The sequence below is a fragment of the Palaemon carinicauda genome, chromosome 26 (genome assembly GCF_036898095.1).
Source record: "Palaemon carinicauda isolate YSFRI2023 chromosome 26, ASM3689809v2, whole genome shotgun sequence".
NCBI lineage: Eukaryota > Metazoa > Arthropoda > Malacostraca > Decapoda > Palaemonidae > Palaemon > Palaemon carinicauda.
Window position 1 is genome coordinate 86,060,991 of NC_090750.1, and position 23,980 is coordinate 86,084,970.

Here is a 23,980-nt window from a genome sequence, read left to right on the forward strand (position 1 = left end):
TAAATACGATACCTTGCCTGTACTGTACTGTATTCAAAGGAAGTGACAAAAGTTATGATCTTGGGTTGTGGCGACTTGTTAATAACATCCTTGCCTGGTGACTGCCAAACTGGGGTTCGAGTCCCGCTCAAACTCATTAGTTCCTTTGGTCGATGCAACCTCACCATCCTTGTGATCTACGGATGGGGTGTTTGGGGGAGCCTATAGGTCTATCTGCGGAGTCATCACCAGCCATTGTTTGGCTCTCCTTGGTCCTAGCTTGGGTGGAGAGGGGGGCTTGGGCGCTGATCATAAGTACATATGGTCAGTCTCTAGGGCACTGTCCTGCTTGATGGAGCAATGTCACTATCCTTGCCTCTGCCAATCATGAGTTGCCTTTAACCCTTAAACCTTTGTTGTACACTGTTCTTTAAATTTTTACCGAACATAAATTGAAACCAAAAAAAATTACAAGATAAAAAGTACAAAATTTCACATAAAAAACTCAAATAGTTTCTTCAATCATAACTTGCAGTATTGTATCAACCTTTGTACTTTGTATTGGTAGCAGAACATAGTTATGACCTTTACACTCTCTCTGATAACATATCATAAGATTAGAGGACATCTCTATTCAGTTCTCTGATAACATATCATAAGATTAGAGGACATCTCTATTCAGTTTCTCTAACATCTAGACATGTCTTACAGATATTTTTCCCTCAATTCACAATTATAATGTACAAGTCAAAGCCAAAAAAGATCACTTCATACTAATAGTTTGACTCAGATTTTTTATTACAGTACCTAATAGAATCTAAGTTACAACCTACACATTTCTTACCAAACTATCAATCACTTGAAAAGAGAAAGTATTATAATACTGCAGCTAAATACACAGAGGAAAATTATACTAAACTTCAGTATATGATAATTTAGTTCTTATTAACGAGTATACTAACCACAATCATCTATGTAGGGAACAGTTTTCAGGATACAAGCTGGACAGCCATTCAAATTGTTAACAAGGTAGTTAACTACAGGTTGGAGTGAGGGCGAGGAGCCGCACCCCCTTACCTGTCAAAGTCTCTTTATTCAAGTTTTCGGCCACATTGAATAGACAGAGTGTACTGATGCGTGCACAGGCAAATTTTTCATTTTCTTTTTCTTCAGAAAGTGATACTGGCTGGTAACTTAATGAATGGTGAAGCAAGACGCTTGTTGTGGGAAGATGGATTTTGCATCCCGTTTTTTATTAAACCAGCTGTAAATCAACACTTTCTCCGTCTTCTCGCTAAGGGCTTGATTGTTTTCAATCATCCCAGTGTGACAAGTGTAGGTCATGGCAGACATATGTTTTGAGGGGGAGAAAATGAGCCGAGAGGCCCACAGCAACAAGAAATAGTTCATAAAAATATCAAGGGGTGTCACTACACCATTCTCCTCCACAGGCAGGATAGAAGCAGTAACAGTAAGGGAAGAGTTCTGCGACCTAGCGGAAGATAACACATCCAGAAGATTCTCCACTGAAGGGGCACCATCAATACCTAGGCAGAGCAACACCACACCCGGTCCAAGTCCTTACGAGGGTCATCAACTGTTACATCTGTAGAAAAGCTTTGGGAGAGAGGCAGAGAGGTATACAGTACTGTACAGTACTCCTGCCATGCACAAAGAACTCCCTGAGGGAAAGGCAGGGGTCTCCTCCTTCCTCTGACAGACACCGCCTCGAAGGCAGAAGAGGAAGAGCGCTCAACAGCCTTCGAACCCGAAGAAGGTAGAAAAGAGCATGAGAACTTTTTGGAAATTAGTCTGGGCATACCCAAAACCACTTCTGAAGAATCCCTCAACTTCTGCTGCATCGTAAACTCAGCCTAATGTAACGGAGGCCACGCCCTAAACTCGAGACATGGAAATTCCTGCAAACAGGAATATCACCTACAGCAGCTGCAAAGTTCATACGGGTCTACTTCTGGCTTTCTCATGTACATGCCAGAGCCCTTACCTGATTTGCCAGGACACAGCGCAGCCACACCTCTGACAACTGGGTCGACATCACAAACAAGCAGAACAATTAGACTGTCAGTTATGCGCTTGAAAATACATGTGTACTCTACAGCTGCCAAAGTCAAAGTGAAGCCAAGCGCTAGATGCGTTTACCCTGTTCTTAGCTGCCAGATCCCAGCTACACTTCAATCCTCCTCCTACTAAAGGTTGAAGGTTTGGATTACATATACAGTATGAACCAAACCCCTTTAAGCATAATTACATAATGTCACTACTACACCGAATTAACACTACTGTATTTAATCACGTATTGGTCTTTGCTCAGCCATGCCTCACTTTGCTCACAATTTCATATTATATACATGCTCCTCTGTTCTCGCAAGTGGTATAAGCTGCGATAGGCACATTAGCCACAAGCCTAATATTTTGGTATCTTAATAATCTAATAAAAAAATACTGTTGATTTGTGGCAAGAATGGTTAACGGATTAATTCAAAACACACCAAAATCTAGCGGGAAAACAACATTATTCATGTTTTAAATGAATAAGACCTATCTATGAAGTTATGTATTTACTGTAGAGTAAATTTCATGTTTTATTAAAGGTTTACTATATAATAGAGCACAGTAGGTCATGTTACATTAAGGGGTGTGTACAGAGGGGTATTCCATTGTAATTAGGACAACAACCCAATACCCCAAGTTAGAACAAGGTGGTATGGTCCGATTATATAATGACATCCTGTTTTTCCTTTATTCTGTGCATCCCTTTAGTCAAGGACCACAGCTACCCATGACACATGAGCATAATGTAATTCAATAGTTTTGGGTTTCCACACCTAAATATCCCAGTTTCCCTGGTTTCATTATAGAACAGTACAACATTAGTTAGGGCATTGGAACTCATAATTATATAGATCTTTGCAAATACACTACTGTATTTTGAATCCCATATACTCCTTGTGGAACCCTCAATTAACCCTTTTACCCCCAGGCTATTTGGAAATTTCCAACCCTTAACCCCCAGGCGTTTTTTTTTAAGAACATTTTGCAGTATATTTTTTTTAAATTGCTCTAAAAGCTTTAATTTTTGTCATAGAGAGGTCAAGTTGGTCCCATTCTCTTGGAAAATGCCTGAAGTTTCTCAAAAAATTATCAAAAATATGCAAAAAAAAATTTATAGCAGTTTTTTGCAAGGGCGTACCGGTACATCTATTTGGGTAAAAGGATGAGTTTTGTGAAACGTACCAGTACGTCCTTTGGGGGTAAAAGGGTTAAAAAAGTTACAGATTTTAATAAAAAATAAACCCATTTTGCTTCTTTGGTCATGTTATTTGTTTTTAATATCGGATTATACAATAGAATCACTGCTCTTATATTAATCATCACATTAATAAAGAAAATTCAAGGTAGAAACTTGTGTTTGATATATTTAGTCTGCTAATGAGAACTGGAAGCCAAGTCCATGTTTGAACAAAGCCTGGAGCATCAAGTTAAGTTTCTATAATCAAACTAAGAGATGAATTACATAAATAACGTCAAATTACTAGCCCACAGGGCTAACGCATGTAGCAGCACATGTTTCATTTAACAGAGCATAATAGCAATGAGATAATGTTTAATCGTAAGTGCGGTGAGCTACTGCAGAGCAAAAACCAATAAATTATTAGGAGCCTTTGTATAATAGCGGCCAGTTCCTCCAACAAACATAAAATATGGACACCAACTAAACTAAACTTTCCCTCCCTTACCTAACCTTCAAGCCATATTCTTACCTATTTACCTAATGGGGGGGGGGACTAAAGCACCCCTGCAACCCCCCTTACACTGCTGTATTCTTAATCAGCCGTCGTCATACATACGGGTGGCAGCTATCATATATGCACCCCAAATTATTAACTCAATTAAGGAGGCATTTGTTGCATGATGAACACTTATGAGACTCCAAAGAAAGTAGGATGGACAAATCCCGTTTTCTATGTGTCCAGAAGTCACGGCATGCAAAAACTCCAGTGTCTTGACTGTGTTCCATTACTATTACTGTTTGTATTATGGTAACTTTTTATTATGATGAACAGGTTTTTATGATGATTGGTGGAAACAAAGTTTAAAAATTTAATTGAAATATCAACACAATTAGACGGGTACGCGGTATATTACTTGGTGTTTTGAACGTAACATGATGACACCTAGTGCAAAGTCATAGCTTTTCAGTTACGGTAGTCAACCCACCAAAACTCAAAAAGTATGGATTTCCAAAGGAAATCACTACCAGAAACATTCGAAACACCACAATATACAATACAAACCAGTCTCATGTTCTACAAAAAGTTTATTACACCATTCTATAATTTTACCGGAAACTTCAGGTTAGGAATTCAGAAGCCTGAAACATGGTTAATACCACAACTTCAGACTTGAAAGACAAAGCTTTTTCTTTTAAGCATACAGCTTAGTTGAATACAGTTGGCCACTCAAAAAAGGTTATGGTAATCAATCGCCTAATACGATAAGGTTCGGGTAGCCTAGGCTACGTAAAACGCTCTGGATAAGCTACCCAACGGTAGCCTAGGCTAAGTAATAGATTGCTAAGGTATGTGATGCAAAGCTACATGGGGACATTTCCTTTAACCTAATTTTCAAAATCTTACGTAAGCATGAAATGACAAATTTTGTCCCTTTAAGTCCGAGATGGTATCCGCTCTGTCGAATGACACGCAAGTTAACCTGCGGTTTGTTCATAAAAATAACCTGAATCATACTACATACCACAATTACATCAGCCACAAACTATTACAATAGGTGGCAAAGAATCCTTACGTTCTCCTAGAATCACATGACTTACTTTTATGGGGCGTTACTATGTTTCAATTGATGGAAATACGGCTAGGTATGACTGTGAACTTGCACAGGTCCTGCGGATGATGATTGTCACGAAGACTGATGTTGGAGTATGAATAAACAGCGGAATTATTTTCCGTTTACTTAGCAGGTCTGCATTGGCTGACATTATACCACTCCAAGTATTCGTTTTTACGCATTGCATCTAATAACCAGAGGGCATTTGCCATTTTTACAAAATAAACCATGAAGATATTTTCTTAGGTATCCCACCTAGTTTGTAAAATCTCAGCACTAAGCAATAAAACGATAAACTTTCATTGCGGTAACCCAGGGCAAAATGGTTGACAAAAGTAGCATACAATTTAGAAAATCAATTAAGATTTGTAGTCGCTGATATTCTTGGATGTTCTAGTGTTTCATAGATAAGTAAAATCAAATAAATTGACACTAATCTGAATTAATGAATATGTTTCATCGGTTTACCTGCTTCATGCACATTAAAAAAAACTCTTTCAAGCATTATGCATATAGCTCATAAGTAGACCCTTTGACCCTCTCCATAAACTGAGCTGTATCATCTTATCTTGAGTGGGCTAATCTTACCGGCCCTTTAAAGGCTACAGCCACTGGAATTCAAAGGGTTATTTTACGTAGCAACAAATCCGCTACAGACAATTGCAGCTATAACCAACGAAAAATGATAATCTACACAGGCGAGCCTTTAATGTCTATTGTCACTATGCCTATAAGTAACAATGACCGTTGCACTGCGAGATCAATTAAAAGGTGGGTACAATGCACATAGATGATATGTGTTTGGCTTGAGATGAAGATTAATAGACAGGAAAGAAAAAAAGGAACGCAGTTGAACCTAATCATTAATATGCAGACTCCTTTTTACTTGGCAGTTCCCCCATCATATATGTTTATAGCTTTATGGATTAGATGTCCTCTCTTTATCATTATTATTATTATTATTATTATTATTATTATTATTATTATTACTTGCTAAGCTACAACCCTAGTTGGAAAAGCAGGATGCTCTAAGCCCAAGGGCTCCAACAGGAATAATAGCCTGAGGAAAGATAGTGCCATAGCCTCTGTAGCATGGTATTCCCTTGTGTTGTGGTTGAGGGTACACTCTAGCACACTACTCTATCTCATTTCTCTTCCTCTTGTTTTTTAAGTTTTTATAATTTATATATGAAAGCTCTACTTTAATGTTCTGTACACGACCGAGAGTACTAAGTCCCGGGGGAGAGATTCCGTAATTCGTAAAATTTTGTAAAGTAAATATTAACGTAGTCTGCCATACTAAGTCCCTCCATCATCCTTCCCGCATTAGTTGCTATAATAATAATAATAATAATAATAATAATAATAATAATAATAATAATAATAATAATAATAATAATAATCATCATCATCATCATTATTATTATTATTATTATTATTATTATTATTATTATTATTATTATAATAATAATAATAATAATAATAATAACAATAATAATAATAATAATAATAATAATAATAATAATTATTATTATTATTAATAATAATAATAATAATAATAATAATAATAATAATAATAATAATAATAATAATAATAATAATAATAATAATGATGATTATTATTATTATTATTATTATTATTATTATTATTAATAATAATAATAATAATAATAATAATAATAATAATAATAATAATTATAATCACAAAAGGGAAGCTGTGCAGTAAGTAAGTGGTCAGAGGCTGTGATGGATATCATTTAATCAACCCAGCCCATAGGGCCCACGATTCTGGAGAGATTTGAGTAGCACAAACTGGACAAGTGTGACCATAGCCTATATAGCTCCTTGATTGAATGTAGCCTGTACAGAGTGGCGATCTGGATATAATTATGGCTGGAGAGAACATCTGGAATTGCTGGTGTGCTGGATGGATTGTTCCTTGAGGAGGCGGCTGGTGGACAGCAGAACAGCTTACCATTCTGAAGATACATAAGAGATGCTCAATAGGTGGAACATCCGGTGGTTCTTCAGGATAATCAAGGTCATAACTGAGAAATAAAAGGATCCAGAGTGGGCTAGGTTTTGGATTTACACGTGTTTACCATCTAACACTGCAATGATGTGGTAATTTTCATCTTCCATTGGATTCATTGCTAACATTTTTTTTCATTCATGTGGTGTGTTTTGGAGCTGAAAATTATTAAAAAATTCTTAACTCCTGTACAGATGTTACTCTCTCTCTCTCTCTCTCTCTCTCTCTCTCTCTCTCTCTCTCTCTCTCTCTCTCTCTCTCTCTCTCTCTCTCTCTCTCTCTCTCTCTCTGACATTCAATCCATGTTTAGGTATTTTACCATATGCTTTTTCTCTTTTTTTAGCATCCATCTTCTACAAAAACTCAAGCTCGATTAAACTATCTCCAAGAATTCGTATAGCTTGCTTGCAAACGCCTTCGAGGAGAAAGCACTGAATTTGACAAGATTGCAGTGGTCTGGCCAATGGATTTAGGGAAAATGGACCCTTCACAGGCTCTTTGCTAAAAGAGCCATAAATGAGATATTGTATGAGGCTCGGATGGGATCATTACACAGTAATTTTGTTGCTATAAATAAAGGTCTACTAACACATCGAACTCTGTCTCAGAAGCTCAATCCATTGCATTTCTGTTCAAAGTAGTTCCAATGAGAGACCCCCTTTCACGTTTTTTTTTTCTTTTTCCCTTTAACTGATATGAATATTAGTTAGCAGTGTTTTATGTGTATTTCTTTCCCATGATTGTCTAATAAAAAAGCTAAGAGATAATATAACTATTTTTCTTACCTTTATATAATTTTTAGATGGTGTATGATTGCATAACATGTCTCCATAAATATATTGCTGATTGACTTTCAAAGTTCAAGTCTTCAAATGTATTGCCGGTGTCCAAGTAACGAAGTCTTTCCATAATTAGTTTCTTTCTTTTCTATTATGGGTTTCAGTGAATTAAAATTCATCAAACTCTAGTCCACCTAGGCGAAGATAATTTCTAAAACCAGCTGAGACACTTATCTCAGTTCATCCAGAATATTTTCATGTGCATATGTCTCTTTTTGAACCATTCTTTCATCTACTTCTCCAGATTTTTCTTCTCTTTTCGCTGAATAAAATTCCTACAGGTATGTAAACTAAAACCTCATCGGAGAGCATAGGTTAATAATGTTAAAATATTAATCTAGACATGTGATTCTTAGTTTTATCTCATAATTAATTTTAATTTTACCGTCTGGCAGCAGCGAATAACCCCGTCGGTTGTTTCTATCATAGTGTAAACAAACCATATGGTACCCGGACGTACGCCAAATCCTAAACGCAACCTTTCAAGTTTGTAACCTTAATTGAACATTCTACTTACTACAGTACACCTTGTAAGTTGTAACCTTAGTTGGACATTAAACCTTAGCAAGTGTAAACGTGTGCTTTTGTTAATCCGTTTCAGAAGATTGTGTATTAGGAAGAGGAATATCACACAACAAATAAATGGACCGCCCTTATAATCATCATCCCTACAGTGTGGTGCTGAGAAGGTAAGAACATTGTCATTCATCTGATGTTTCTAATCTGTAGTTTGTGTTTGGTAGAGGGTAGAACGATTATAGGTTAAGCCAACGCAATTTTTTAGTGGCCCAACTCTAGAGAGTATTCATGGCCGTTAATTTCTATTCGGGCTTCATTGCTTTGTTGATTATCAGTAAGTTTCACACTGATCACTGTTTAATATTTCAATAACAGGTCTTATAGCCAAGAGAACGCCATCTTATTTTTTTTTTTTAAAATAACATTTCATTTGCTACTGTTTACTAGTGATGAAATTGTAGACATAAAACTAATTTTATTATAAAATTGAATAAGTAGGATTATTTCCAAGGATTATAATGCCTGAAGTAGCCAATGAGAGGAGCAAAAATCTTCCAATTTTCCTCCTACGCCTATAGACGTAAAAACCCATGGTTAGATTTCGCCAGTCGTCTCTATTTTGAGCTTTTAATTCAATACTTCTCCTTTCATAATTACCCACTTCACGCTTCATATTGCTCAGCTATGTAGGCTGGGGTCTTCCAACTCTTGTAGTGCCTTCTGGAGCCCAGTTAAACATTTGGTGAACTAATCTCTCTTGGGGAGTGCGAAGAGCATGTCCAAACCATCTCCATCTACCCCTCACCATGATCTCATCCACACATGGCACTCGAGTAATCTCTCATATAGTTTCATTTCTAATCCTGTCCTGCCATTTAACTCCTAATATTCTTATGAAGGCTTTGTTCTCAAATTTAGTAAATCTGTTGGAGATTCGATGTCCATGTAAATTAATGTAATGTTGTTTGAGGAACCTCCCTTTGTCGCCTCGTTCATTTTGGACGGATGCCAAAATTTTACTAAGCATGTTGTTGAAAATTGTCTTTATATTCTGTAAGTTATAATTATAAAAAACGTTAAAACTAAGATTTAACATTTAAAAATATGATTGAAGAGGATGTCATTAGAGTCAGAGATAAGATATTCAAGAGGACATATTTTCTCATAGTTTTTTTTCTTTTTTTTTCTTTACGTAATTTAAGGAATAAAACAAAGACGGAAGAGAACTAGGCCTACATTAATGATTATAAGAACGAAGTAATTAAAACTTTGGAGTCTATTTTTTCTTAACTTTGGTTAAATTGTTTTTTTTTATAAAAAAAAAAAATAACTTGACAAGAAGCAAAGGAAATGACAATGATTGGAAATTTATTCTTTTTTTTATCCATATAACTTATTGGAAAATTATTCCGAGAATTTTTTTACTGACAAGTATTTATGCAATGAAATATTATATATGGTTATGTATATATACACACATATGTATATATATGTATATATATGTGTGTGTATACATATATGTGTTTATATACATAAGCATATATATATATATATATATATATATATATATATATATATATATATATATATATATATATATATATAGCATGAGGCCTTTGCTTTGCAGTGAACTAGCAACGTATGCCCCTTTCTTATATATATATATATATATATATATATATATATATATATATATATATATATATATATATATATATATATATATATATATATAAGCAGCCATATCTAGTCATGCCCATAGTTTGGCCATTATCATCTCTACGCTGGCCAGTGTCTTTTGGATAAACATTAACGTTCGCCCCATGACTTTGATTCAGTTGATATTGACGAAAAGACATTTGCGACCGTGCTATATTCTATAATCAGTGTTATATACCTTTTAATATTATGAGTCTCGTTTTCCATCTGAAAATTTCTGAAGGAATCTTGCTATGACGATGAGAAATTCTATTTAGAATGCATTAGTATTTTCCACTTAACTACTGCCCACTTTCCACTGCACTAGTGATATAAGAGTAAACACAACGAAACTCACACAAACGTATATATATATATATATATATATATATATATATATATATGTATGTATGTGTGTGTGTGTGTATGAGTGCATGATAATAATGATAATATACATATATAAATATATATATATATATATATATATATATATATATATATGTATATATATATATATATATATATATATATATATATATATATATATATATATATACATACATACATATATAAACCATATATACATGTATGTTAAGTGTATACGCTGTATGTATGTATATAAATATATACAGTATATTTATGTATATATATATATATATATATGTGTGTGTGTGTCTTTGAAGCCTAATGATGCACTCTTGAAGCTTTGCGGAAGACCTTCTGGCTTTCTCTCGATTCGTGATTTTCTTCGTTAGGTCTCCAGCAGCCCGAGTCCGGAGCCGGAGAATTCCTTCGGGGAGTTGAGGGAGAAACAGATTTTCTTAAAATATAGCTAGGCTCGATGTTTATTTAAGCGCAAATAATGGCTTATACAATAACTAATATTTTGTGTGCGTGTAGTATTGACTCAGGGATTGTAAGTGAAGAAACCCGTGAGTTTATGTTTTATTTCGTAGAGAACAAATTAGTGTTTTTAAACAAAATAAAGGACCCTTTTATAATGAGGGTTTTAAATTATAAATTTCGAATCCAAAGCCGCGAATCGATTATTCATCAAATTATCCCGGAAAAGATATTGGGAACCACGACGTCTTCCAAAGAGAGCCTTACGATGCTAAAGTTTCCAAGGAACATGATTCCGCCTCACGTTGGAGAGGAGCAGGATTCTCTCTGTTCTGTGGCGGAGAACGACATGAATACAGCGGAAGAAGAGAAACAAGTTGAAAAGATCAAAATGTCGAATCGGAAAATGAACGATTTCGAAAGCCGACTCCGAGATTTAACGTGGAATGATGAAGACGGAGAATTCCTGGAAGAAGAATTTTGGAAAGAGTTGAAGTTCACTCCTGCGGAGGAACTGAAGACTCTCACCAAGGACTTACGGGAGTCAATGCCTTTGCATAATAACCCCACGCAAGGAAACTCTTCAAAAAAAGTCTTGAAGATGGAAAAGATGATTAATGATTACGAGAAGGAGGAGGAGAAGGATAAAAAAATGAGAAAGAAGGGTAAGAGGAATAGAAAGAATAAGGGAGAGACGAAAATAATTAAGAACAAGATTACAGAGGAAGAGGAGGAGGAGAATGAGAAGGGGGAAAAGAATATGAAAAGTGATGAGGAGGAGAAGGAGAAGACGAAAAAGATAAAAGAAAAGAATAAGAATGACATCAAAAATAAGGAGGAGGAGGAGGAGGAAAGTGAGGAGCAGAAAAATATGATGAACAAGAATATAGAGGAGGAGAAGGAGGAAACGAAGGCGAGGAAGAAAAATAAGAACAAAGAGAAGAAGAAGAAGAAGGTGGAGGAGAAGATCAATAAGATAGAGAAAGAAAATAAGAATAGCAAGAAAAAGATTGAGATTAATGATGAGGTGCAGAAGAGGAAGAACAATACAATTGGGGAAGAGGATAAGAATAGGAAGAAAAAGATCAAGTTGAATAAGGAGGAGGTAGAGGAGAAGACGAAAAAGATAAAAGAGAAGAATAAGAATGGAGAGAATGAGATGAAAAATAAGGAGGTGGAAAGTAAGAGGCAGATATCATGGGAAGATATTTTGAAAATGATAGATATGAAAAGTGATTTAGAAGAGGAGAGAAAGCAGAACTTAGATAAAGGATGTAGGATAGAGGAATTGGAAAGAAAACTAGATCAACTTTCTGCTTTGTGGAAGGAGAAGAATAAGGAAGAGGAGATGAAGATTAAGGATGACCAGAGGAAGAATAAGAAGGATAAGAAGTGGAAGAAAATAACGAAGAAGAAGAAAAAGAACGTTGATGAGAAGAAGAAGAAGAAAAAGAAGGTAGACGAGAAAAAGGAAGAGAAGGGGAAGATGAAAAAGAATGGGGAGGTGAAGAAGAAAAAGAGTAAGAAGAAGGAGAAGGAGAATGGAAAAAAGAAAATAGGGAAGAAATCCCTGTTGAAATTGGTAGGAGAAAAAATAATTAGCTTTTTTTATTTTATTTTATGCTTTCTGGGTTCTTGCATTTTCTATATTTTCTTTTACAAAAGTTTCTGTTGTATCCCTTGTTGGTGCTTGCCCCTTGAGATGGTCACAGGATGGAAATATGCGAGGGGTTTGCAGTTTGATGGTGTGAAATCTCGTTGTGTACAAATAATAAAAGATTGCTTTAAGGGCTTTAAGGGGGAGAGACAGAGAAGGGAAGAGCATAAAGTAAAGAAAGAGGAGAAGAAGAAGAAGAAAGTGAAGAGTGAAAGAAGGAGAGAGAAGGAGCAGAAGAAGAAAGGGAAGGAGGGAAGAGAAAAGGCGAAGAATAAGAGACGAAGTGAGAAAGCAGCGCAGGAAAAGGAAAATGAAAAGATGGAAGAGAGAAAGAGACAGAAATCATTGGAAGATATTTTGAAAATGGTAGATTTGAAAAGTGATTTTGAAGAGGAGAGAAAGCAGAACTTAGATAAAGGAAGTAGGACAGAGGAATTGGAAAGAAAACTAGACCAACTTTGTGCTTTGTGGAAGGAGAAGAATAAGGAAGAGGAGATGAAGATTAAGGAGGACCAGAGGAAGAATAAGAAGGATAAGAAGTGGAAGAAAATAACGAAGAAGAAAAAGAACGTTGATGAGAAGAAGAAGAAGAAAAAGAAGGTAGACGAGAAAAAGGAAAAGATGGGGAAGATGAAAAAGAACGGGGAGGTGAAGAAGAAAAAGAGTAAGAAGAAGGAGAAGGAGAATGGAAAAAAGAAAATAGCGAAGAAATCCCTGTTGAAATTGGTAGGAGAAAAAATAGTTAGCTTTTTTACGTTAATTTTTTGGTGGCTGGTTACTCTCATTTTCTATATTTTCTTTTACAAAAGTTTCTGTTGTATCCCTTGTTGGTGCTTGCCCGTTGAGGTGGTCACAGGATTTAAATATGTGAAGAATCATTATTTACGTGAGATGAGATCTCGTTGTGTACAAATAATAAAAGATTGCTTTAAGGGCTTTAAGGGGGAGAGACAGAGAAGGGAAGAGCATAAAGTAAAGAAAGAGGAGAAGAAGAAGAAGAAAGTGAAGAGTGAAAGAAGGAGAGAGAAGGAGCAAAAGAAGAAAGGGAAGAAGGGAAGAGAAAAGGTGAAGAATAAGAGACGAAGCAAGAAAGCAGCGCAGGAAAAGGAAAATGAAAAGATGGAAGAGAGAAAGAGACAGAAATCATTGGAAGATATTTTGAAAATGGTAGATTTGAAAAGTGATTTAGAAGAAGAGAGAAAGCAAAACTTCGATAAAGGAAGTAGGACAGAGGAATTGGAAAGAAAACTAGATCAACTTTCTGCTTTGTGGAAGGAGAAGAAAATGGAGAGGAATAAGGAGGAGGAGATAAAGATTGATAAGGTGGGAGAGAAGAAGGATAAGATGAAGAATAAGGTGGAACAGAAGAAGATGAAGGATAAGGAGCAGAAAAAGAACCGCGAGGAGGAGTAGACGAAAAGGATGAAGCAATAAGGAAGAGGAAGAAAGTGGACAAATATTCCAATGCCTGGATATAATTTTTTTTTCAGAAATACAACATTGTTTATTTTTGATGGAATAATCTAGAACATGGACTTTGCAGAAAAAAGAAGTCTGACTTTTTTTAGTATGCTTTGTTCCCTGATGAAGATTCTCCTGTACAGTTTCTTTGTCAGGTGGACAAATAGTCCAGTGTCTGGATATATTTTTTTCAGAAATACAACATTGTTTGTTTTTGAGGGAATAATCTAGAACATGGACTTTGCAGAAGAAAGAAGTCTGACTTTTTTTAGTGTGGTTTGTTTCTTGATGAAGATTCTCTTGTACAGTTTCTTTATCAGGCGGACAATAGTCGACTTCTTGTTTGTGTGCATCTTTTCCCACTTCTATGTGGGGTCGATGTTTCTGGCCAGCGTTCTCCATCTACCTCTGTCCCACACTTCATCACCGGTTAATCCCTTTGATCGAAGGTCATCCTTGATACAGTCCATCCACCTTCGCTTTGGTCTCCCTCTCCTTGTTCCCTGTACCTTCATTTCCATCACTCTCCTCCCAATATACTGTTCATCTCTTCTCATGACATGACCATACCACCTCAGTCTACTTTCTTGGATCTTATCTGATAGTTTTCTAACTCCTGTGGTACCACTAATTACCTCATTCTGTATTTTATCTCTTCTTGTCACCTCGCACATTCATCTCAACATTCTCATCTCTGCCACATCCAATTTCTTCTCTTTTGTCTTCTTTATTGCCCACATCTCCGCTCCATACATCATTGCCGGTCTCACAACTGTCCTGTGGACATATAGTCCACTGTCTGGATATATTTTTTAGTTAAGTACATCATTAATTTTTAAGGAATAATCTAGAACATGGGCTTTTCTGAAGAAAGAAGGACTTTTTATAGTATGCTTTGTTCCTTGATGGAGATTCTCTTGTACAATTTCTTTGTCAGGTGGACAAATAGTCCAGTGCTTGGATATACGTTTTAGTCAGAAATACAACATTGTTTGTTTTTGAGGGAATAATCTAGAACATGGACTTTGCAGATGAAAGAAGTCTGAGTTTTTTTAGTATGCTTTGTTCCTTGATGAAGATTCTCCTGTACAGTTTCTTCGTCAGGTGGACAAATAGTCCAGTGTCTGGATATATTTTTTCAGAAATACAACCTTGTTTGTTTTTGAGGGAATAATCTAGAACATGGACTTTGCAGAAAAAAGAAGTCTGACTTTTTTTAGTATGCTTTGTTCCTTGATAAAGATTCTCCTGTACAGTTTCTTTGTCAGGTGGACAAATAGTCCAGTGTCTGGATATATTTTTTTTTCAGAAATACAACATTATTTGTTTTTGAGGGAATAATCTAGAACATGGACTTTGCAGAAGAAAGAAGTCTGACTTTTTTTAGTGTGGTTTGTTTCTTGATGAAGATTCTTTTGTACAGTTTCTTTATCAGGCGGACAATAGTCGACTTCTTGTTTGTGTGCATCTTTTCCCACTTCTATGTGGGGTCGATGTTTCTGGCCAGCGTTCTCCATCTACCTCTGTCCCACACTTCATCACCGGTTAATCCCTTTGATCGAAGGTCATCCTTGATACAGTCCATCCACCTTCGCTTTGGTCTCCCTCTCCTTGTTCCCTGTACCTTCATTTCCATCACTCTCCTCCCAATATACTGTTCATCTCTTCTCATGACATGACCATACCACCTCAGTCTACTTTCTTGGATCTTATCTGATAGTTTTCTAACTCCTGTGGTACCACTAATTACCTCATTCTGTATTTTATCTCTTCTTGTCACCCCGCACATTCATCTCAACATTCTCATCTCTGCCACATCCAATTTCTTCTCTTTTGTCTTCTTTATTGCCCACATCTCCGCTCCATACATCATTGCCGGTCTCACAACTGTCCTGTGGACATATAGTCCACTGTCTGGATATATTTTTTAGTTAAGTACATCATTAATTTTTAAGGAATAATCTAGAACATGGGCTTTTCTGAAGAAAGAAGGACTTTTTATAGTATGCTTTGTTCCTTGATGGAGATTCTCTTGTACAGTTTCTTTGTCAGGTGGACAAATAGTCCAGTGCTTGGATATACGTTTTAGTCAGAAATACAACATTGTTTGTTTTTGAGGGAATAATCTAGAACATGGACTTTGCAGAAGAAAGAAGTCTGACTTTTTTTTAGTATGCTTTGTTCCTTGATAAAGATTCTCCTGTACAGTTTCTTTGTCAGGTGGACAAATAGTCCAGTGTCTGGATATATTTTTTTCAGAAATACAACATTGTTTGTTTTTGAGGGAATAATCTAGAACATGGACTTTGCAGAAGAAAGAAGTCTGAGTTTTTTTAGTATGCTTTGTTCCTTGATGAAGATTTGTACAGTTTCTTTATCAGGCGGACAATAGTCGACTTCTTGTTTGTGTGCATCTTTTCCCACTTCTATGTGGGGTCGATGTTTCTGGCCAGCATTCTCCATCTACCTCTGTCCCACACTTCATCACCGGTTAATCCCTTTGATCGAAGGTCATCCTTGATACAGTCCATCCACCTTCGCTTTGGTCTCCCTCTCCTTGTTCCCTGTACCTTCATTTCCATCACTCTCCTCCCAATATACTGTTCATCTCTTCTCATGACATGACCATACCACCTCAGTCTACTTTCTTGGATCTTATCTGATAGTTTTCTAACTCCTGTGGTACCACTAATTACCTCATTCTGTATTTTATCTCTTCTTGTCACCCCGCACATTCATCTCAACATTCTCATCTCTGCCACATCCAATTTCTTCTCTTTTGTCTTCTTTATTGCCCACATCTCCGCTCCATACATCATTGCCGGTCTTACAACTGTCCTGTGGACATATAGTCCACTGTCTGGATATATTTTTTAGTCAGAAGTACATCATTAATTTTTAAGGAATAATCTAGAACATGGGCTTTTCTGAAGAAAGAAGGACTTTTTATAGTATGCTTTGTTCCTTGATGGAGATTCTCTTGTACAGTTTCTTTGTCAGGTGGACAAATAGTCCAGTGCTTGGATATACGTTTTAGTCAGAAATACAACATTGTTTGTTTTTGAGGGAATAATCTAGAACATGGACTTTGCAGAAAAAAGAAGTCTGACTTTTTTTAGTATGCTTTGTTCCTTGATAAAGATTCTCCTGTAGAGTTTCTTTGTCAGGTGGACAAATAGTCCAGTGTCTGGATATATTTTTTTTCAGAAATACAACATTGTTTGTTTTTGAGGGAATAATCTAGAACATGGACTTTGCAGAAAAAAGAAGTCTGACTTTTTTGTAGTATGCTTTGTTCCTTGATGAAGATTCTCCTGTACAGTTTCTTCGTCAGGTGGACAAATAGTCCAGTGTCTGGATATATTTTTTTCAGAAATACAACATTGTTTGTTTTTGAGGGAATAATCTAGAACATGGACTTTGCAGAAAAAAGAAGTCTGACTTTTTTTAGTATGCTTTGTTCCTTGATGAAGATTCTCCTGTACAGTTTCTTTGTCAGGTGGACAAATAGTCCAGTGTCTGGATATATTTTTTTCAGAAATACAACATTGTTTGTTTTTGAGGGAATAATCTAGAACATGGACTTTGCAGAGGAAAGAAGTCTGAGTTTTTTTAGTATGGTTTGTTTCTTGATGAAGATTCTCTTGTACAGTTTCTTTATCAGGTGGACAATAGTCGACTTCTTGTTTGTGTGCATCTTTTCCCACTTCTATGTGGGGTCGATGTTTCTGGCCAGCGTTCTCCATCTACCTCTGTCCCACACTTCATGACTGGTTAATCCTTTTGATCGAAGGTCATCCTTGATACAGTCCATCCACCTTCGTTTTGGTATCCCTCTCCTTGTTCCTGTACCTCCATTTCCATCACTCTCCTCCCAATATACTGTTCATCTCTTCTCATAACATGACCATACCACCTCAGTCTACTTTCTTGGATCTTATCTGATAGTTTTCTAACTCCTGTGGTACCACTAATTACCTCATTCTGTATTTTATCTCTTCTTGTCACCCTGCACATTCATCTCAACATTCTCATCTCTGCCACATCCAATTTCTTCTCTTTTGTCTTCTTTATTGCCCACATCTCCGCTCCATACATCATTACCGGTCTCACAACTGTCCTGTGGACATATAGTCCACTGTCTGGATATATTTTTTAGTCAGAAGTACATCATTAATTTTTAAGGAATAATCTAGAACATGGGCTTTTCTGAAGAAAGAAGGACTTTTTTTTAGTATGCTTTGTTCCTTCATAAAGATTCTCCTGTACAGTTTCTTTGTCAGGTGGACAAATAGTCCAGTGTCTGGATATATTTTTTTCAGAAATACAACATTGTTTGTTTTTGAGGGAATAATCTAGAACATGGACTTTGCAGAAGAAAGAAGTCTGAGTTTTTTTAGTATGCTTTGTTCCTTGATGAAGATTCTCCTGTACAGTTCCTTTGTCAGGTGGACAAATAGTCCAGTGTCTGGATATATTTTTTTCAGAAATACAACATTGTTGGTTTTTTGAGGGAATAATCTAGAACATGGACTTTGCAGAAGAAAGAAGTCTGACTTTTTTTATAGTATGCTTTGTTCCTTGATGAAGATTCTCCTGTACAGTTTCTTTGTCAGGTGGACAAATAGTCCAGTGTCTGGATATATTTTTTTCAGAAATACAACATTGTTGGTTTTTTGAGGGAATAATCTAGAACATGGACTTTGCAGAAAAAAGAAGTCTGACTTTTTTATAGTATGCTTTGTTCCTTGATGAAGATTCTCCTGTACAGTTTCTTTGTCAGGTGGACAAATAGTCCAGTGTCTGGATATATTTTTTTCAGAAATACAACATTGTTGGTTTTTTGAGGGAATAATCTAGAACATGGACTTTGCAGAAGAAAGAAGTCTGACTTTTTTATAGTATGCTTTGTTCCTTGATGAAGATTCTCCTGTACAGTTTCTTTGTCAGGTGGACAAATAGTCCAGTGTCTGGATATATTTTTTTCAGAAATACAACATTGTTTGTTTTTGAGGGAATAATCTAGAACATGGACTTTGCAGAAAAAAGAAGTCTGAGTTTTTTTAGTATGGTTTGTTCCTTGATGAAGATTCTCCTGTACAGTTTCTTTGTCAGGTGGACAAATAGTCCAGTGTCTGGATATATTTTTTCAGAAATACAACATTGTTTGTTTTTGAGGGAATAATCTAGAACATGGACTTTGCAGAAAAAAGAAGTCTGACTTTTTTTAATATGCTTTGTTTCTTGATAAAGATTCTCTTGTACAGTTTCTTTATCAGGCGGACAATAGTCGACTTCTTGTTTGTGTGTATCTTTTCCCACTTCTATGTGCGGTCGATGTTTCTGGCCAGCGTTCTCCATCTACCTCTGTCCCACACTTCATCACCGGTTAATCCCTTTGATCGAAGGTCATCCTTGATACCGTCCATCCACCTTCGCTTTGGTCTCCCTCTCCTTGTTCCCTGTACCTCCATTTCCATCACTCTCCTCCCAATATACTGTTCATCTCTTCTCATGACATGACCATACCACCTCAGTCTACTTTCTTGGATCTTATCTGATAGTTTTCTAACTCCTGTGGTACCACTAATTACCTCATTCTATATTTTATCTCTTCTTGTCACCCCGCACATTCATCTCAACATTCTCATCTCTGCCACATCCAATTTCTTCTCTTTTGTCTTCTTTATTGCCCACATCTCCGCTCCATACATCATTGCCGGTCTCACAACTGTCCTGTGGACATATAGTCCACTGTCTGGATATATTTTTTAGTTAAGTACATCATTAATTTTTAAGGAATAATCTAGAACATGGGCTTTTCTGAAGAAAGAAGGACTTTTTATAGTATGCTTTGTTCCTTGATGGAGATTCTCTTGTACAGTTTCTTCGTCAGGTGGACAAATAGTCCAGTGCTTGGATATACGTTTTAGTCAGAAATACAACATTGTTTGTTTTTGAGGGAATAATCTAGAACATGGACTTTGCAGAAGAAAGAAGTCTGACTTTTTTTAGTATGCTTTGTTCCTTGATAAAGATTCTCCTGTACAGTTTCTTTGTCAGGTGGACAAATAGTCCAGTGTCTGGATATATTTTTTTCAGAAATACAACATTGTTTGTATTTGAGGGAATAATCTAGAACATGGACTTTGCAGAAAAAAGAAGTCTGACTTTTTTTAGTATGCTTTGTTCCTTGATGAAGATTCTCCTGTACAGTTTCTTTGTCAGGTGGACAAATAGTCCAGTGTCTGGATATATTTTTTCAGAAATACAACATTGTTTGTTTTTGAGGGAATAATCTAGAACATGGACTTTGCAGAAAAAAGAAGTCTGACTTTTTTTAGTATGCTTTGTTCCTTGATGAAGATTTGTACAGTTTCTTTATCAGGCGGACAATAGTCGACTTCTTGTTTGTGTGCATCTTTTCCCACTTCTATGTGGGGTCGATGTTTCTGGCCAGCATTCTCCATCTACCTCTGTCCCACACTTCATCACCGGTTAATCCCTTTGATCGAAGGTCATCCTTGATACAGTCCATCCACCTTCGCTTTGGTCTCCCTCTCCTTGTTCCCTGTACCTTCATTTCCATCACTCTCCTCCCAATATACTGTTCATCTCTTCTCATGACATGACCATACCACCTCAGTCTACTTTCTTGGATCTTATCTGATAGTTTTCTAACTCCTGTGGTACCACTAATTACCTCATTCTGTATTTTATCTCTTTTTGTCACCCCGCACATTCATCTCAACATTCTCATCTCTGCCACATCCAATTTCTTCTCTTTTGTCTTCTTTATTGCCCACATCTCCGCTCCATACATCATTGCCGGTCTCACAACTGTCCTGTGGACATATAGTCCACTGTCTGGATATATTTTTTAGTCAGAAGTACATCATTAATTTTTAAGGAATAATATAGAACATGGGCTTTTCTGAAGAAAGAAGGACTTTTTATAGTATGCTTTGTTCCTTGATGGAGATTCTCTTGTACAGTTTCTTTGTCAGGTGGACAAATAGTCCAGTGCTTGGATATACGTTTTAGTCAGAAATACAACATTGTTTGTTTTTGAGGGAATAATCTAGAACATGGACTTTGCAGAAAAAAGAAGTCTGACTTTTTTTTAGTATGCTTTGTTCCTTGATAAAGATTCTCCTGTACAGTTTCTTTTGTGATGCTTTGTTGGGCATTTTCTTTTTCTTTCATTAAGCACCACTTTAATATTATTTTAATTAAATAAATGTATCTCTTCAATCCTTTCAGTGCAAAAATATTATTTAATTCTAGACCCTCAGGAAAGTGGGTGATGGTAAAATGCCGTATAGTTCCTTCACTTTACTTCTGGAACTTTGATGTACATTAGCTTTACAGTAATCTTCTACATGGGTTTAAATACAGACTGGAACAATATATTCTTGAAGATTGGAGGCTGCAACCGTAGACTTCTGCTACATCTTCAGCATTCGGGATGCGAAATACTTGACTTCTATTTATGCGGTTTGGGGATCGCTTCTTCATAGCTGTGTCGTCTCACTGACACGCTTCTTGGTAATTTCTCCTTCATCGAGGATAATCTTTTACCTCCCTGTTGAAAGGTAATTTGTTGGCAGTTAGGGAACTCGGTCCCTTCGTTGTCCGTCTTTGTAAAATATCTTGTTAACTTGACGTTTAGTTAGTGCCGGCCAAACGTGCACCAGGGGCAAGGCCTCCCCCATGACGGGGGGAGAGGGGGAAGGGACAACCGATATTCGCGGTTACTTGTGGGGAAGAGCTGCTTTCTTTCTGCGCTTGTTGCTTAAGTATCCCAGAACAAGGGCGTTGTAATTGCGTCACGTCATGTGACTCTTCTTGTGTTCTATTGGTCCCTTCTTCTGACGTAATGGTAACGTCATACATATGTCACTTCCGATTTCTCGGCAAGGTAACCGACGCGCATTCCAATTGCGTTGTTTTGGCCAATTTATCGCTTATGTCAGCACTTTTCACAAACAGTGCCTCTCAACTACCACCTCACTCTAATTTTATTTTTCTCGTCTCTCTCTCTCTCTCTCTCTCTCTCTCTCTCTCTCTCTCTCTCTCTCTCTCTTTATTTCAATGTCTCTCTATCGTTTAACTAACGAACAAAACTCACAAAATACTTGATCAAACACACATATCACCTTATTTAGTAGGAATTATTTTCCTTTACATGACACCACTCGGTCACGTACCTGAATTCCTGTGGAATTCACATCTTATCAACTCATTTCATGGTTTACCCAAAAATAATTCATCAATAATTCATTATCACCAAAAGAAATACATTTCAACACAATAAATCAAAACCATTATCATCAAATAATATGCATTTCAATGCAATAAATCAAAATCATCATCATCAAAATAATATGCACCTTAGTGCAATAAATCAAAATCATCTTCATCAAAAGAAAATCATCATCAATCATTTTTAAAATAATGCAATTGCATAAGTTTATCATCAATATATGTTTAGGAAAAACTTCCTGTTCCCTTCAAATAATTCAACACAATATTGAAACATAATATTTTTCTGAATTCTTGATAATGGAATATTTAACCCTTAATTCACTGGGTACGTAAGGCAAAATTAATAATGTCTTCTGTCTTCAACTGTGCAATCAATTAGGAAATGCCTTCACCTTTAACTTGTATTCAATTCATATTTTCCATTACCTATGACCTCAAAATCTTGGTCTTATTGATGTAAACACAAAAATCATTTCTTCAATGCAATGCAATAAATGGCAGAAAATAAATGTTCAAACATACATAACATCAATTCAAATTAATCAAAATATTTCTGCAACAAAATAATTATGTGTCATGCACATTATAACTCATCAAGAGTATTACTCATTTGTAATCAGTATCAATAAACATTTGTAAAACATCATTATGGTACCTTATTTACTCATCAATATTATCATGATAAATCATTGTTAATTAATGGCATCAAAAGAAATATTTCTCACCTTCTTCATAAAAATAATGAGTAAAATCAAAAACTCAAATATATCAATGTCTTAAATCATCAAACATCATAATCATTTCATAATAAAGAAACATATTCAATACATAACAAAATCATGTTTATAAATTTGAATCTTATTTGCACCTTGTCTGCGTATTATTTTTATCTCAAGAACTTCAATTCTCAACTATATATATATATTGCATTCAGAAGGATATTCATAAAATTCAAGTGACAGGAACTTACATTTCAATGTTAAAACTTTTCTTTAAAGAAACCAATTGCAGACTGTCTCAATTAAACACCTTATTTATCCTTTCTTCAAGGATTCATCTACTACACAGGCATAAAAATCAATTCGTGTGTTTCCACACACACTCTTTTTTTTTTACTTCAAAATAAAAGGTTTAATTATTGTAATTCATCATATGTACTTAATTGTTCACTATTACCTGCATAATTATTATGGGTCTAAAATATCCCTTTGAGACATTCAACTTCAAAGTTCATTATTGGTGCACATCTTATCTTTTAATCACTTAAATCTTTCTTTCTTCATAATTATTTAAGTTAACTTAATCATCATCAAAACATAATAAAATTCATTGTATACATGCATGTTTATCATTGTTACACGTGTTACACCAAAAAAAAAATATCAATCAATGCATCGCCTATAAAATGCAGTAATAATTCTTTTGCTCTAATGGCATCATTATTTATTCAAACTTGCAAACAAAATCAATACATTTGTAAATATGCAATCACCTATGGGTTCATATTTCACCTGTCTTCATTACCCATAGCTTTATCAAAACTTTTCATCTTAGTTTGCAACTCAATATTCTTTGTGGTCCCTTAATTAATTGTTTGGAGACATTTATGATTTGGACCTTCTTTGTTAATTACGGAATACATATTCAAATTCTAGGATAACACACTTTACATAATTAAAAGATTTCATTCTTTTGTTACCCTCAATATTTGTATGAGTGCCCAGATATTTTTATTTCATTTCCCAAGGAGTTTAGTAGTCTTTCTTAAATCTACCTAACAAAAAAATCTGTTTTCCATATACCGAGTTATTTCAAAGT

At 35.7% G+C, this 23,980-nt stretch overlaps 3 protein-coding genes across 4 annotated transcripts in view; 2 read left to right on the forward strand and 1 right to left on the reverse strand.

Annotated features, from left to right (window-relative positions):
• Positions 1–4,989, reverse strand: part of LOC137619659 (B-cell receptor-associated protein 31) — a 28,727-nt gene extending 23,738 nt beyond the window's left edge. Inside the window, exon 1 of one of the 2 annotated variants that reach the window (XM_068349888.1) lies at positions 4,832–4,989. The gene's annotated coding sequence lies outside the window, so the exon portion shown is untranslated. Of the gene's footprint in view, positions 1–4,755; positions 4,811–4,831 lie in introns of those variants that run through there. The other variant, XM_068349889.1, reaches the window with a different exon arrangement.
• Positions 4,990–8,256: 3,267 nt separating this feature from the next.
• Positions 8,257–23,980, forward strand: part of LOC137619662 (M protein, serotype 5-like) — a 61,037-nt gene continuing 45,313 nt past the window's right edge. The window contains exon 1 of the mRNA XM_068349896.1: positions 8,257–8,405. The gene's annotated coding sequence lies outside the window, so the exon portion shown is untranslated. The remainder of the gene's footprint in view (positions 8,406–23,980) is intronic.
• Positions 11,126–13,846, forward strand: LOC137620046 (axoneme-associated protein mst101(2)-like). The gene has a single exon (XM_068350325.1). It carries the CDS (start codon positions 11,126–11,128, stop codon positions 13,844–13,846), a length of 2,721 nt encoding a protein of 906 aa, XP_068206426.1.